We start from the raw sequence: 15,473 nt of genomic DNA on the forward strand, positions 1-15,473 counted from the left end.
GAGCAGGACACACACACACACACACACACACACACACACGCACGCACACGCACACACACACACACACACACACACACACACACACACACAGAGGAATTCTACCCTAACAGCTACACTCCACTGCCACCCGGGCAGTTACGTAGAGTTGTAGCTTAGTGCATTGTGGAGCCCCGAGGCCCCAGGTGTGCTCCCAGGGCCTCGAGCACTTTGTCCCGCTCCCTGGCATTTCCTGGGGGCCAAAGCAGTTCCTCGAGCGGCCGCACCCCTCGGAGCACGGCCAGAAGCTCCACCCGCCCTGCCGCAAACTTGGGGCACTCGTACAGTACATGCGGCAGGGACTGCACGGGCGCTCGGCAGTGAGTGCAGGCGGGACTGGGCACCCGCCCCAGTCGGTGCTTCCGCTCTGACGTCCACGCGGCCCCCACGCGGAGGCGCAGGACGGCCGAGCGCAGTAGACGAGGCAGGCGTGATGCCCGCACAGGCGGCAGACCCCCTCCGACACGCAGCTGCGGGTCTGGATGCCCGGTGCGGAGGTGTCGCTGGATGAGCAGGCGGGCGTCGTCCGCTGCCGCCTGGGCCAACATGTCCGAGGGAGGCAACGCGTGTGCCCCGGCGGCCAGCTCGTCTGCCCGCTCGTTTCCGTCCAGGCCGATGTGGGCGGGGACCCACTGAAGGCACAGCCGAGTGCCCCGGTCCGCCAGCTGCGCCGCTTTCTCCCGGATGCCCCGCACCAACAGGGAGTGCAAGTCGCCGTCCCGTAGACGCGCCAGGGCCACCCGGGAGTCGCACAGCAGGGCACAGCGCTCGGGCAAGGGCTCCACCTCCAGCAGCAGGTCCAGGCCCAGTCCGACACCCACCAGCTCGGCTGTGGCCGAAGATGAGGCATAGGGCAGCCGCGCCTGCCGGGTGGCCTCTCCCAGCACGGCGGCCGCTGCGGCCGACCCCTGCTGCTGCCGCACCGAGCCGTCCGTGTAGACAAGGGTGTGGCTTTCGAGGTCGCCCCAGACGACGCCCCGTGTCAGCTGCAGTTGTCCGCATGGGGGCGTCCGCCGCTTGCTGCGCAGACCTGGGATGTCCAGCCTCACTTCAGCTGTCAGAGCAGGAGCCGGGCCACCAGGTTGCGCATCCACGGGGGCCACCACCTCTTCGTAGAGCGCGAGCATGCGCCCCATGCGCGAGCGGTGGTGGCCCCTCAGTCGCTGCAGCAGCGGGCCGCCCCCCTCAGCGCGCCGCAGCCGGTCAATTTGGCCAAGCGCCCGCCGGTCAGCCGTCATCTCGAGGGTCCACGCCCCCGCCTCGGCCAGCGTCTTCTCGCACGACGAGCTCTGGGGCAGGCCGAGGCAAGTGCGGACCCCCTTGCGGTGATCCCTTTCCAGCTGCCGCCAGGTCGGTTTCCGCAGGCTCACCAGCGGCAGCGCATACATGAGGAGACCCACAGCGGAGGCGTTGTACAGCCGGAGAGCCGTCCGCTGTGAGCAACCCCTGTCCCGGGCCACCATCTTGTGCACCGCCGTGGTGGCCAGCTGCGCCCTGGCTCGGAGCTCCTTGGCTGCCTGCCGGAAGTTCAGCCGGTGGTCCAGGGTGAGTCCCAGGTACCTGTGCAATACTTTCATGGTGTGGGAACGAACTGTGAAATTTTGCAGGTGTAGTCTTTCTTTCCTGTGCATCATTGCTTCCGGGCATAAAATGGTAGCTCAGTGCTAGCACTTTGCCTGCAGACGTCTGTTTCTAGTTCGTGTTTTTACCGCCAGCCTCCGCTACGAGAAAAAGGCTTGTTGTTTACTAGGTTTGAATCTAGCTGACCAGTACCAAGGAAATGTGCGAAGGTGCACCGGAACCTGCCTGGTGCGTTGAAAAAGAGCAGCGGCATAAACCAAGAATGGTAAGAGAGCGTTGACCTGATTCCCTCTGCAACCAAGACATCACTTACCAGTGTGGACTCCATCCACCAGATGGCGCCACCACATTTTAGCTCCTGGAGTGCATGACGTTATCTGTTTGCTGGACTAGGGCAAGTTGTCGCTCCTGCAGTGTTCTTGCACCGTGGATATATATTTGCGCTGAGCTTATCATTTTTGCAGTGTTCGTATTTCCAAACAGAGACTGTGCCGACTCCACGGTGCAAGAACACTGCAGGAGCAGTTTGTATTTATTATTGCATAATAAATACAATTGCATCACAATTCTTGGATTATAAATCATTCATTTGTCTCACAAAACCAAGGATACCACTCTCATGCATAAATGCTAAAATAAATATTTTTATATATATATATATATATATATATATATATATATATATATATATATATATATATGAGCATAAATGCTAAAATAAATATTTGGTGAATAAAATCTAATGTTCTTTTAAAATAATTGTGAATAAAAAATGCAGAGGTTTAAGAACGTAACACCCAAAAACCCAAAGCCCTACTTGTGTAGTTTAGTATGCCTCTGTAAGCCACGTAGCCCTTGTTCTTTCATCCCTTGTTCTGTCAAAGCTTGCCTAGACAGTTATCTCGCTCTTCCAAGAACCCTGATTTAAGAATTTTGAGAATTCTTTCCTTTTTATTTTTTCTGTTAGTTAGCTGTATAATCCCGCTGTATTTTTTTCTCCGCTGCAACAGCCATGGCGAAAACTATTCTCATATTGAAACTTTATTGTGAATTGTAGTTTTATTGGTGTTTGCAAAGCAGTGTGGTGTGCCAAAAAAAACAGAAAAATAAATTAGCTATGTATTCTTTATAGATATTGCAAACTGTATAGAGAATGCACGTGCAATATAAGAGAGTGATATCCTTGGTTTTGTGAGACAAATGAATGATTTATAATCTAAGAATTGTGATGCAATTGTATTTATTATGCAATAATTGTTCAAGTGCATCAAATATGGATGCAGATTTAATTTTAGAAGCAGAGTCAGTGTCACGTGATTTGTCTGCTAATGCAGATCTGTAATGCTAAAATTTAGGTACGATGCTGCTGTGAATAAAGTGCATATTTACTCAGTGTTGTCCAAGTTTGTTGTTTAAAAATACGTTTCTGGAGATGAAGGCATTTGTAGATGTGAATATTTCTTGTTATTTAGCCCTGTAAATATAATTTGATATTTTCCTCAGAAAAGGATTGCAAGAGCAGTGTTGCCAGATGGTCATAAAATAGTCCGTCGGTAGAACATGTAAAGATACAAACATACTATCGGCAAAATTGCTGTACTGGTGCGCCTTCAGCTGACAGCAGGATTGCACTGTGCCACGTGTGAAGGCTGCACCAGTGTAGCACTGACTCACCGTAGTGGCAGTCACGGGGCGACTCTCTCACCTTCCCTGAATGCGAGCTCTCTCAAACAAGATCTTCGAGCGGGTGACAGGAGACACACATTAAAATCTATTCGTGCCAAGACTGCAGGGAACTAGAAGCTACTGAGACCAAGCCAGATGGTGGAAGTTGTGTTATGAAAAAGTAGGCAAAGGTGACACACCCCCATTCACGGTGCCCCTATGATGCTACACATCATCAGTGCATCATTATAATCACCATCGCTTGTTTTTTCGCTGTGCAGCAAGTAAGGGTAAGGTTCAGATCCATTTGCTCCGCGGTGAGCAAGACTCAATCCTCAGCAAGAACAGGTCTCCACTGTCTGCCAATGCTGGCAAATGACGTGCAATGGGGCACCTTTCTGTTAGCACGTTCATATATTAAATATGAGTAGACTTCTTTAAAAGTTGATGAAAAAAAAATGTTTTCGTTTCTTCCATGTAGACAGTGTTTTAATAATCAGTGGAAAGTGTAGATTCAGAATGAAGGGAGTACGTGAGGCGTGAGGTGACAAGTTGCCATCTCTCTTTTTCGGAGGGGCCGTGGCCGCGGGCGGTGATCCAACGGATAAGTGGGCGCAAGCCGGGGCACGCGCGCCGCAAAAGGGAAACAGCAGTGCAGCAGGAGGCTTGGACGAGGGCTTTGGGAAAGGCGACACGAGATCGCCGGAAAAGGAGACAGCAGCGCAAAAGAGCTAACAGAGCGTAAATTCAGAAAAAAGGGGAACAGACTTCAAATCCTAATCGTAGAAGGATCATTGAAAGTCTACAAAACTAATTTCATGTTAGCTGTGGTGCCTAAGTATGCCTCCTCCCTTCCCTGCTGTGGAACTGTAATAGACCGGGTCTCCAGTTCGCAGCTGCTTCCGTTCCTGACTGCTGCCTATGTAATTTTGGCTTTTTCTTCTCTCACTGTTATTATTATTTTTTTTTTTCAGGTGTTGCATTTGCTTAGGTTCAGCGCGCGGGCCTTGCTCGACCAGCCAGGACACCTCTTTGAAGTTCCAAACCGAAGTGCGTCCAAGCCTGCCCGTGTTCTGTACAAGCTTGCAATCCTTCACGTCGACAAAACGTGACGTTGTAGCATCTCCCCATGTCGCTCATGCTCCTTGCTTTAATTGGGAAAATAAAAGAGTTTCCTAAACTACATTTTCCGCCTTTCTCAATTAAGCTTCTGAGCTCGCAGGCTACGCCAGCTTGAGCACAGTGGCGTGCATGTACAGAATTGAAAAAAAAAAATCAAAATAGGATATAGAAGGGAATCTGGATGAAAAACTACGTTTTAGAACACCCTGACTCACTAAGATCTCTGAATATACGAATAAAAAAAAAGATCACATGAAAACTCACGTCGAAGAGAAAACTTCCACACGTGGTGTGAACGTTTCCCTCAAAAGGTCTAACATTACGCTGCACGCAAGGGAGCAAATTCTGACTTTCCTAGGCCAACCTCTCCAATAAACATATTTCTCTCTCTCTCTCTCTCGGGTGCAAGGACTGACACCCTTCTGCCGGGCTTATACTTCCACAGTTCCAGTGAAAAGTTTAATTAAAGAACGTTTGAAAAGACCCCCTTTATATAACAGCAAAAGAACATGAAAGTTCTCACCCTTCGAGCCGAAGTATTCTGCACTATGGTCAAAACTCGGCAAGTTTGCTGAAAGGTCCGCGGATTTCTAAATTACTGTCTCCGCTAATTGATTGCGCGAAACTCGGTAATGCGTGGCTAATTACAGCTTCGCAGGCTTGTGGATGTGAGGGGGCGTATATTTTGAGCGTCCCGAAAATCTTTGGCCTGAACGGGCGTTGTGTAACCATTCTGAAGGCACCAAAAGGCGCAAGAAAGGCGCTAGGAGGCACGATTTGCGTCGCTGTTATCAAGAAAATCTTTTGCTGATAAGGGGGGTCTTTTCAGCGAAACTTTTTTCCCTCAAAGGGTGTAGGTATAGTCCTGCAAAAGAGAGTCAGCACGTACACTCTCAAGGGAGTCAAAGTTTACACCTTTTCGCGCAGCCTAATGTTACACCATGGTTACACCTTCGAGTGAAAAGTTTTGCTAAAGAATGCTTGAAAATACCCCCCTTATCAGCAAAAGATTTTCCTGATAACGGCGACGCAAATCGTGCCTCTTGGCGCCTTCCTTGTCCTTTTCGGCGCCGTCGGAATGGTTAGAAAGCGCCCGTTGAGGCAAAGACTGCATGCGGGCTGAGTTGAGACGTACGTATTTCGTCCCCATTAGTACGCCCGTGGCTAGTAGCGCTAGTTCTGAAGCTTTCAGCCTTAGCTTGACCAGGCAAATTACTCATGTGTTTAGTTCCACACGCATTAGGGAACATTATTAGAGCCATTTAATGGCGTAGTCTGTCCGTGAGATGGCGTTTCTCTGCGCCAATGACGTGTGGAGGTTAGATGGCGGTATACAGTGCCCGGCAGATTTCGTCGTCTTGTCAGAGATTCAGTACCTTTTCAGCAATTTTTGTTTTCACTTTTGTTCCTTTTTCTTTCATTTCTTTTACCTGGTCTGTTATCGCATTACTGTTTCTTTACTTAATTCAGTACATGTATTTCTATCGTCGAATAGGACTCCTCTGGTTTGAAGCGAAAATATGGCCGTATGTGAACATTATGTTTGCCGCTGTGCTTTCGGTGCCTCTTATTAGTGCTGAACGCTTTGGTGAGTGGAGCAAGGGAGGACAACAATCGTGAATCATTTTATGCATTTTATTGACCACGAAGGAAATATATTCTCTGCCAGGGCACACTTGCTTTCGAGATGAAGGAGCCCGCTGGCCAGGCGAGTAGGCGGGAGACAAACAAATGTCTTTTGACTCTTGGCAGCGTCAACAGACACTGACGCCGCCATCATTACGATCACCGGAACGCGCGCACACTGTTTATTTCCGGTGAGTTTGAAGCAAAGGTCCCCCTGGGGGTGAAAACTCAGCCCGGGTTCCCCACAGGCTCACATCCTTCGCACAGGTAATGCACCACTCTGGCAGGGCTGCTAGGCTCCTCTGAGACGATCTGCTTCGGGCTTAGAGTCACTGAGGCGCTTTGCGACAGTTTTTCGCATTGCCACCATAATAGAGCCCTTCACTGCACATTTACGTACGACACTTGCCGATACTGAATCGCTAATCTTTGAGCAGCTACATCTGATAACACTCTGGTATGGCACGCCATGGTTTATATGGACACAAATTTGTGCAGTTAGAGCCACTGAGAAAACTAAACAGTGCGCCGAGTATTACAGTAAACTCTACGAGTGACGACAAGAACGTTCAGACTTCTGTCCGCATGCTACTTTGCCGGTGGCTACGCCGAACTCCCCTGTACAAGTGACACACAACAGTCCGTTTACCTTTTTTCGCCGTCCAGAGCCAAATTCTGGGAGGACACGTTGCCTAGAATTAACACTTTCACACCAGCCAGAGTACAAAGTATCCGAGTAAGAACTTCGCTTCATGAACGGTGCGACGTCCACACGGGGTCAATGGCTGTCCCTAACCGCACTCCTAGCGAATCATTTTTGGAATTATGCTCACTAGGAGTGCGAACTTCTTCGCTTTTTTTCTCTCCCAACTTTAATGAGCGCCATTATGAGAAACTAGGATTTGCTAAAATACTGTTCGAAACGAGATACAAGAGTCCGACACAGTACTTGATGTCGCTCGAGCCGACAGAGCCAGCGAGCCGCATCGACTGTGTACAAACGACAAAGGCAGTACTCCGGTTTCTAACAGGGTTTAATTCCAAGACAGGCGCAGCCACGGACAGCTCGACTCGAACGGCATCCGTGAAGGCTCGGTGACGGCACCGTCCTCCAAGATGGTGAGCGGGACGCATAGATAGGAGGCGGTCTGCACCAAGAGACAAATCACGTTAAAAATGTTACGTTTAGGGATATCACCATTCCTTACCGATTGCAAACAGGGTTTAATGATTTCAAGACAGGCGCAGCCATGTAGCTCGACTCGAACGGCATTCTGGTCGTCTCGATGACGGCCCCGTCCTGCTCGGCGGTGGCCGGGACGCGTATAGGCAGGAGGCGGTCTGGAACAAAAGGCAAAGCACGTTAGAAATGTTGCAATTTCGAAGGTAATCACGGCTTACCGAATGCGGGGTCCAGGATTACGCCTGACAGGAACGGGAAGGGACGCTGAAAGGCAAAGTAACAGACGAACAGCGACAGAACCACTTTTATTACCACAAAACACCTCTGTACAAAACACGCGTCGTCGAGCTAGATAGGACAGATGGAGACGTGTACCTGCCTAGCCAGAAGAGTAGTGCATGTTTGCGTGAAGGAGCAAGTGCAATTAGACAGGACACAAGGGTCAGGGAAAGGGGAGGGCGGAGGCGGTGCCGGACGCGAACCTGAAAAGGAACCAAGGACACCAATGCCATCACTCGCCTTTGCCACGACCCCAATTTGGAGCCGCGGACCGCAGAGCTGCGTTCCGTGCTTCAGTGATGCTCGTGGAAGGTGGCGACTGTATTCCGAACGCCGCGCGAACCGAGGACGTGCGAGCGGAAGGCGTTATCAAAGTGCATACCTCGGCTACCGCGGCGTTCGGAAAGGAAGACCGACTATCACCACAACCTAACGGGGCTTCCGAGCTGAGTCCGACGCTAGAGGCAGCGGCGAAGGGCTCCAACACCGCCACTGCGCCGCTGTCCCGAAAGCTACAGCCTAACGCGCACCGCAAAGCTTTGGCGACAGTCGGAATCCCTGCGTCGCGACGGCCCAGGAAACGTCCGGCTCCGAGGCTAATGCGCGCTCGGTTAGGAAAATTCAAATACGCAAACGTTCGGCGTCTCGAAAAAAATGATACGAAAGCCGGTTTCGTGGGCACGCCGCACGTCGCACCGGGCCTTCGGCCACGGAACTCACCACTTGGAAGAGTCGTCGGTGAAGACTGTGAAGCAGCATACCGTGAAGGAAGTCCGTGAGGCCCTCGTGGGTATTCGCTTGTCCGAGCGAGCCGGTTGGGAGCGGGGATGACACAGGCACAACGAAAAACGACTGCAGTAAAAGAAAACGACAACACTTATGGCATTAAAACACCTCTTAGCGCGAAACAAACTTCCCCAATAGACAGTATACCTCGTGGAAAAAAACTCACCCGTCCATCGCCGCCGGCAGCGCGCCGCCACCTACGCTGTGCCCGATGCGCACAGGCGGGCAAGATGGCGTACCCCTTGTTCTAAAACGCGTTTATCGTGGCATTACAGAGCACTGCTATTGGTCGGCTACCGCCTACCCTTCCACTCTTTCACATCGATATCGTCTTCCAGAACATTCTGCCAGTTGTAAAACAAAACGAAAAAGTTATCGCATCAAGTCGCAGCCGCGCGGCCACCGGAGCATGCATGACAAGGCATTTTATGCTGCGTCACGGAGCAAGATAACCTTCTTGCTTGGCGGTTCTTCATGTCGGCTAGGGGGCTTCGGCTGGCGCGATTGCACGGTCCTATCGATCATGCGGCCGTTACCGGCCGTCTTCCGCAGCTTTTGAAACCGCATAAAAAACGCGCCGTCTCGAAGAAACAGTCGACTGCGCGGGAACACAAATGCAACTGCGTACGAGTCGTTGATTGATTGATTGATTGATTGATTGATTGATTGATTGATTGATTGATTGATTGATTGATTGATTGAAAGGTTCAACGCGCCGACGAAATGAAGGCGATGAGGCGCGCCGTAGTGGAGGGCTCCGGATTGATTTTGACCACCTGGGAATCTTTAACATGCGCCGAAATCTCGTATATACACGGGCGGTTTGGCTCTTCGCATCCATCAGAAAAGCGGCCGCCGCTGCCGGGACTCGAACCCGCGTCCCCGTTCTCAGCAGCGCAACGCCTTAAGGCCCGTTCACACTGCGACGAAAGCGACGAGAATTCTGTCGCTTTGTCGCGCGACGACAAAAATTGGTCCCGACCATTCGCCAAAAACGGTCGTCGCGCGACAAAGCGACGGAATTTCCGTCGCTTTCGTCGCAAGTGTGAACGGGCCTTTAGCCACTGAGCCATCACGGCGGGTGCGTACGAGTCGTGGCTGTAAGAGAATTAGTGCCCTTCCACTCTGTGAAGAAAAATGACCTGCGAAGCTGGACGCAGTCCACGGAGTGCATGAAAGGAAACACGTTTGTTCGTAAATAGCGACTGAGCATACTTCCTAGCCAATTAGCTGAATGAAACTTGGAAGGACCCAAGGTTCAGTCTCGCGGACAAGCTAGGAGCTGACTCCCGCTTCGTAGGCATCTCACTAGGTCTCTCTCTCTTTTTTTTTTTTTTGCCTGTCTCGAAGCAGCTCAAAGCTGCTTGGAGCAGCTACGAAGCAGCTCGTGAACCGGAAGTTACGTAGAGGTCACGTGAAGAAGCAGCTCAAAGCTGCTCTGAGTGGATAGGGCCGCTTTCGCGCGGACGAGAGCGATCCGCCGCGGCGACGTTGCCGCGGCGGGCGTACTGCGGAGGAGCAGACGATTTGTCATCTGCTCGTGTCGGCACCTCGTGCAGGCAGGCGCTCAACAACGCGAAGTTAGAACCCTGATAGTTATTATTTGGTCACAAGTTATGACAACGAATAGTTTTTGAAAACGGCTGTCAAAATAACTACAAAATTTCTCAGTTGCGTCACGAAGCGTTGTCGACGCAACCAAACGCGCCGTTTCGGCGTGTACGTGACGCTGTTTTTATGCATCTTCCGTTTACAGCTGAGCGCATTTTGTGAGGTTTGCACTGGAGTGTCGAAATGAACTGCTCACCTCACACAGCCGATATATTTTGTATATACTCGACTCCTATGGTGACTGCGACGAAACCGTGTCGTACCTTGAGGACAAATTTGCAATACGGGATGCAAACCATTGCAAAATCACGTCGCATTTGCTAATGGCATTGTTCAAACGTTGCAATTTGTATATACGTACCGGCACACGCGAAAAACTAGTGCACTTTGTTTAACACCTGTGCGCCGCCTTCGTCAAAAGACCGCGGACGCACCGGCGTCTTAAGGTCAACTGTAATCGCTAACTGCGAAGGAACAGCAGACAATCCCGCCATTATCGCATTGAGTAGATGATCAACTGATGCCAGAACAAACGAAAACGCCAACGAGACCCGGAGTGACCTTTGCATGTGTCGTCTGCTCGCACGTCGTCTGCTCGCCTTTCTGTCGTCTGCTGTCTGCTCCTCCTCAGCGGCGAGAGCAGTTTGCGTCAGCTCGGAGCTGCTCCCTGGTGCAAATGAAATACGATTCAGCAACTCCGGAAGTGGTGACCGCAGCCAACGCGGCGCTGCTCCTGCAAATAAAATACGGAACAGCTTGGAGCTGCTCAAAGCTGCTTTGAGCAGGCAAAAAAAAAGAGACCTAGTACGTGTAACACACCAACCCAATCCGCTCGATCCCTGAGAGGACACCGGACAAGTCGTATTGGGTCGTTTGACGTCCGCGTTTAAACCTCCCGCCAGCACAACGGAGATGCCATCAGTAAGGACAGGAAACTTATGCGTGCACGCCCCCCTCCCCCCAAGCCGTGCACGCCGGCAACCGCCGGCAATCTACTCGACGAGCTGGAACTAGAGGGCGCAATGCGGCGGTAGCGGCTTTCTATACATGGCGAAGTTGCGCAAAACAAACAAGGTCGAAGAAGAAACGACAAGAAAGTGCGCTTGTCCTTTCGTTTCTTATTTGTCCTCGTTTGTTTTTGCGCAACGTTGCCATCGATCGCTTCCAATTAGGCCGGCTCGCGGTATGGCTTCCTATCCACCTATTCGCGCTTCTGGCGGAAAAATAAAAACATAATAGATAATTTAAAATAGGTTTAGTCGTTTAAAATGCGTTTACAAGAACAGTTGCGCAAAATTCAACCCGAAGCCCGCCGACAACTGGAAGTACGTCACAATAAAACGGGCGCAAAATAAACGTTTTCAACGGGGACAAACACGAGAATACCGCCCCAGGTCATTTTGAGGGAAACTAGCCTTTGAAGAGGGGTAACGGGTCTATTTGATGTCTGTTTGTCCGCACCGCACGCGAACGATATCAATCCGGCTGAGGAGGGTTCGCATGAAACACAAACCGCGCTATGTTCGCGTATACGAAGACGATTGGATTGAACCACAACAAAATCAAAATAAAACGTCCATTTGCCCCTCGTCATTCGCATGTGTAAAAAAATTAAAGGGGAAGTTCTTCCACGAAATCTTCGCCACAGTTGGATGATGTAGATGAAAATAACAAACCTTATTCGCACATTGGTTTCATCGGTGATATGACGACCATCGCTAGGGAAAATAATTGTTTACTGCTTCCAACATTAAAGGAACAGACACCGATTGTCTTGGATTATACGGTTTCTATCACAAAGGAAATAGCATCACTCAAAACACTTTATGCCGAAACGGTTTCCCCGATAGGGCCCTCGAACTTTTTAAAGCGGCGGAATTTGAGATCAACCAGCCTTACGTATATATATATATATATATATATATATATATATATATATATATATATATATATATATATATATATATATATATATATATATATATATATATATATATATATATATATATATATATTGTCAAGAAGACAGCCGACACGCCGGTAGCCGGTTGAGGTTGTTTAATTGCAGGAGAGAAGCCGATGAATAACGCAGGTCTGAGCGTTGCGATCACCAAGCGCGTTTCTGGCGCATGCACGTCCTGGGGTTTATCGTCTTCCCTGACACCTCTTTGGAGCATATCCCCGTGTGGGGATTTGGCATAATCATATATGGGCTATGCTGGTGACTGGCACATACCCCAATGTCTGGATGGCATGTTGCGTCTATTGCACGGCAGTTTCAATCACGATCGAGCTCGATCCCGCTCGAACTCAATCCTGGTTTCTCAAGCGCGATCGAGGCTTCCAAGCGCGATCGAACGAAAGCGGCGATACTCTCGTCCCCGCTCAGTAATGGCAGCGAATGTGACAACTTGAACTAACGCCACAAATTGTGTCAAATAACTTGACCCAAATAAGCATGAGGTAATATTTACATAGTTACGTATACCTACGACCGCGCGAAGTTACCAGACGCAGGCCACAAGTACATGGTTAGCGCCATCTGGCGAACACGAGCGCAACCCGTGCAACTTCTCAATCGCGATTGAAACGTGCCGTGTAGCAGCGGCAGAACGCCGAGCGCGCTCGAAAACGCGATCGCGATTCACTTCAATCGCGATTGAAAGTGCCCGTGTGACAGGGGTATTAGGGTGATGTCGACACGAGCGGGTCGTAGTAAGGCTTGAGCCTATCAACGTGGACTGTTTCACGGCCACGGCGGCGAAGATCCGAGGACGGAGTAACGGGCTCAACAAGGTAGTTCACTGGCGAAGTGCGGGCAATGACCTTGTATGGACCGTGATATTTGGCCAGCAATTTTTGGGAGAGACCGGGTGTTGGGCAGGGCACCCAATGCCACACATGCGAACCAGGATCAAACGTCTTAGGACCGGTAGAGTCGTCACGACGATGCTTCTGGCGCTGTTGGTCAGCAGTTGTAAAAGAACGGGCTAGCTGTCGACATTCTTCGGCGTGCTGCGCCATTTGTGATACCGGTGTGTATTCTGTGGCATCGCGGTTGTAAGGGAGTATGGTATCCAGGGCACATGATGGCTCACGTCCGTAAAGCAAGAAAAACGGGGAAAATCCCGTCGTCGCCTGTGTGGCCGTGTTGTAGGCGTACGTTATAAATGGGAGCACGAGGTCCCAATTGGAGTGGTCAGATGACAAATACATTGAAAGCATATCGCCCAGGGTGCGGTTGAATCGTTCCGTGAGCCCATTCGTCTGTGGGTGGTATGATGAGCTTGTCCGATGAACCACGTGAGATTCGACGAGTAGCGCTAGCGCTTTCACGACTTCCGATAAGAAGACCCGTCCTCGATCGCTCAGGAGCTCCCGAGGCGCCCCGTGCCGAAGTATAAAATGATGTAGTAGAAAAGTGGCGACGTCACGAGCCGTGGATGCGGGCAGTGCAGCAGTTTCAGCATACCTTGTCAGGTGGTCAACGGCAACAATTATCCATCTGTTACCGGAAGCTGTAGGAGGCAGTGGTCCGTATAGATCGATCCCAACGCGGTCAAAGGGTTTTTCCGGGCAGGGTAGTGGTTGCAGTGGCGCGGTCGAGCGAGCAGGTGGCGACTTGCGGCGTTGGCATTCCGGGCACGAGCGAACGTACTTCTGTACGAAGTCGTACATTCCACGCCAATAATAACGGAGGCGGAGTCACTCGTATGTGTTGATGACGCCAGCATGGGCGCAGCTCGGGTCGTCATGAAATGAAGCGCATATATCTGCGCGCAAATGGCGTGGAATAACCAGAAGCCACTTGCGACCGTCCGAGAAATAATTTCGGCGGTAAAGCAACTCGTCGCGCAGTTGAAAGTGAGAAGCTTGCCGTAGCAGGACCCTTGATACACGGGCAGTTGACGCACCGGAGAGGAAGCTGATCATGGAAGCTATCCATGGGTCCTTCCGCTGCTCAGCGCACATGTCAGTAGCACTGAGAGACGACAAGCTGCAGTCGGTAGTGGCGAGGTGAGACACGTCAGCCGGTAGAGGAGAGCGCGAGAGAGCATCCGCGTCTGAGCGCTTCCGGCCTGAACGGTAGACGACGTTGATATCGTACTCTTGGAGCCGAAGAGCCCATCGACCAAGGCGACCACAAGGATCTCTGAGGGAGGCCAGCCAGCACAGTGCGTGGTGGTCGGTGACGACATCAAATCGGCGGCCGTACAAGTATGGACGAAACTTTCCCAATGCCCATATTATGGCCAAACACTCTTTTTCAGTGACTGGGTAGTTGGACTCGGCCTTTGTCAGCGTTCGGCTCGCGTATGCAACGACGTGCTCCGCAAAGCCAGATTTTCGCTGCGCGAGCACTGCACCAAGGCCAAGCAGACGGGTCAAAATGTCGAAGTATAGGCGGAGATGTGAGCAGACGACGGAGTGTCGCAAACGCCTCGGCACAGGACGCTGACCAAGCCGAAATGCCGTTGTCGCTGCAGAGAAGCTTTGTTAGTGGTGAAATGATGGACGCAAAGTTGCGAATAAACCGCCGAAAATACGAACACAGCCCGATAAAGCTCCTAAGTGCCTTCAGGGTGGTCGGTTTCGGGAACTCCGCGACGGCACGAAGCTTGGTCTCGTCCGGACGAGCGCCCTCCTTGCAAACAACATGACCCAGGATGGTCCGTTTGCGCGCGGCAAAGTGACACTTCTTCAGATTGAGCTGCAGTCCAGCCGCGGTGATGCACGTCAAAACTTGCTCTAGGCGAACCAGGTGCGTCTCAAAATCTGGAGCGAAAACGACCACATCGTCCAAGTAACAAAGGCACGTCTTCCATTTGAGGCCGCGCAAAAGACTGTCCATCATTCTTTCGAACGTGGCTGGGGCGCATTGCATAGCCCGAATGGCATAACGTTAAATTCGTAGAGGCCATCAGGGGTGACGAATGCCGTCTTTGCGCGATCAGCCTCCGCCATCGGGACCTGCCAGTACCCGGATCGTAAGTCGAGGGATGGGAAAAATTCGGCTCCCTGCAAACAATCAAGCGCATCATCGATGCGAGGGAGCGGGTAGACGTCTTTGCGTGTAATGGTGTTCAAGCGTCGATAATCCACGCAGAACCTAATGGAGCCGTCTTTCTTCCGAACAAGTACCACAGGCGAAGCCCATGGACTCTTGGAAGGGCGAATGACACCTCGCTTAAGCATATCCGTCACGTTGTCTTCAATGGTTTGGCGCTCAGTCGGTGACACACGATATGGGCGCTGTCGAAGCGGGGCGTGCGAACTAGTATCAATGGAGTGCGTGACAACGGACGTGCGACCCAGCGAGCTTTGTGCGTGATCAAACGACGAACAGAACTTCTGAAGCAATGCAGCAAGTCGTGCTCGTTGGGTTGCGTCCAGGTCTGCGTCCACGCACTGGTGGAAAGCAGCAGATGGCAATTGTTCTGGTACACCGGAACTAACGCTCAGTCCGTCAATCTGAAGATGGTGCAAATGGTCAGGTACGTCGACGACTAGCCGGGCATCAACAATCTCGATAAACCCAAGTGTTTCTCCGCTAAAAAGGGAACATGGAGTCGCCGACGGATTC

The 15,473-nt window shown here is 51.2% G+C and overlaps 1 protein-coding gene and 1 long non-coding RNA gene across 2 annotated transcripts; one reads left to right on the forward strand and one right to left on the reverse strand.

The window, feature by feature from the left end:
* Positions 1-191: 191 nt before the first annotated feature.
* Positions 192-4,465, forward strand: LOC144178738 (uncharacterized). Its single transcript, XR_013324057.1, has 2 exons — positions 192-1,581; positions 4,257-4,465. It is a non-coding gene; the product is annotated as an uncharacterized LOC144178738 (long non-coding RNA).
* Positions 4,466-7,025: 2,560 nt separating this feature from the next.
* Positions 7,026-13,861, reverse strand: LOC144179757 (uncharacterized). The gene is made up of 8 exons (XM_077708195.1): positions 13,804-13,861; positions 10,489-10,622; positions 8,445-8,525; positions 8,254-8,344; positions 7,589-7,695; positions 7,432-7,477; positions 7,239-7,371; positions 7,026-7,178 (listed from the first exon to the last, which is right to left on the reverse strand). Exons 1-8 carry the CDS (start codon positions 13,859-13,861, stop codon positions 7,055-7,057), a joined length of 774 nt encoding a protein of 257 aa, XP_077564321.1. The 3' UTR covers positions 7,026-7,054.
* Between the last annotated feature and the right edge of the window lie 1,612 nt (positions 13,862-15,473).

Source organism: Haemaphysalis longicornis, unplaced genomic scaffold (assembly GCF_048455015.1).
Source record: "Haemaphysalis longicornis isolate Haplotype H1 unplaced genomic scaffold, Haemaphysalis longicornis Haplotype H1 scaffold_4, whole genome shotgun sequence".
NCBI classification, from domain to species: Eukaryota; Metazoa; Arthropoda; class Arachnida; order Ixodida; family Ixodidae; genus Haemaphysalis; species Haemaphysalis longicornis.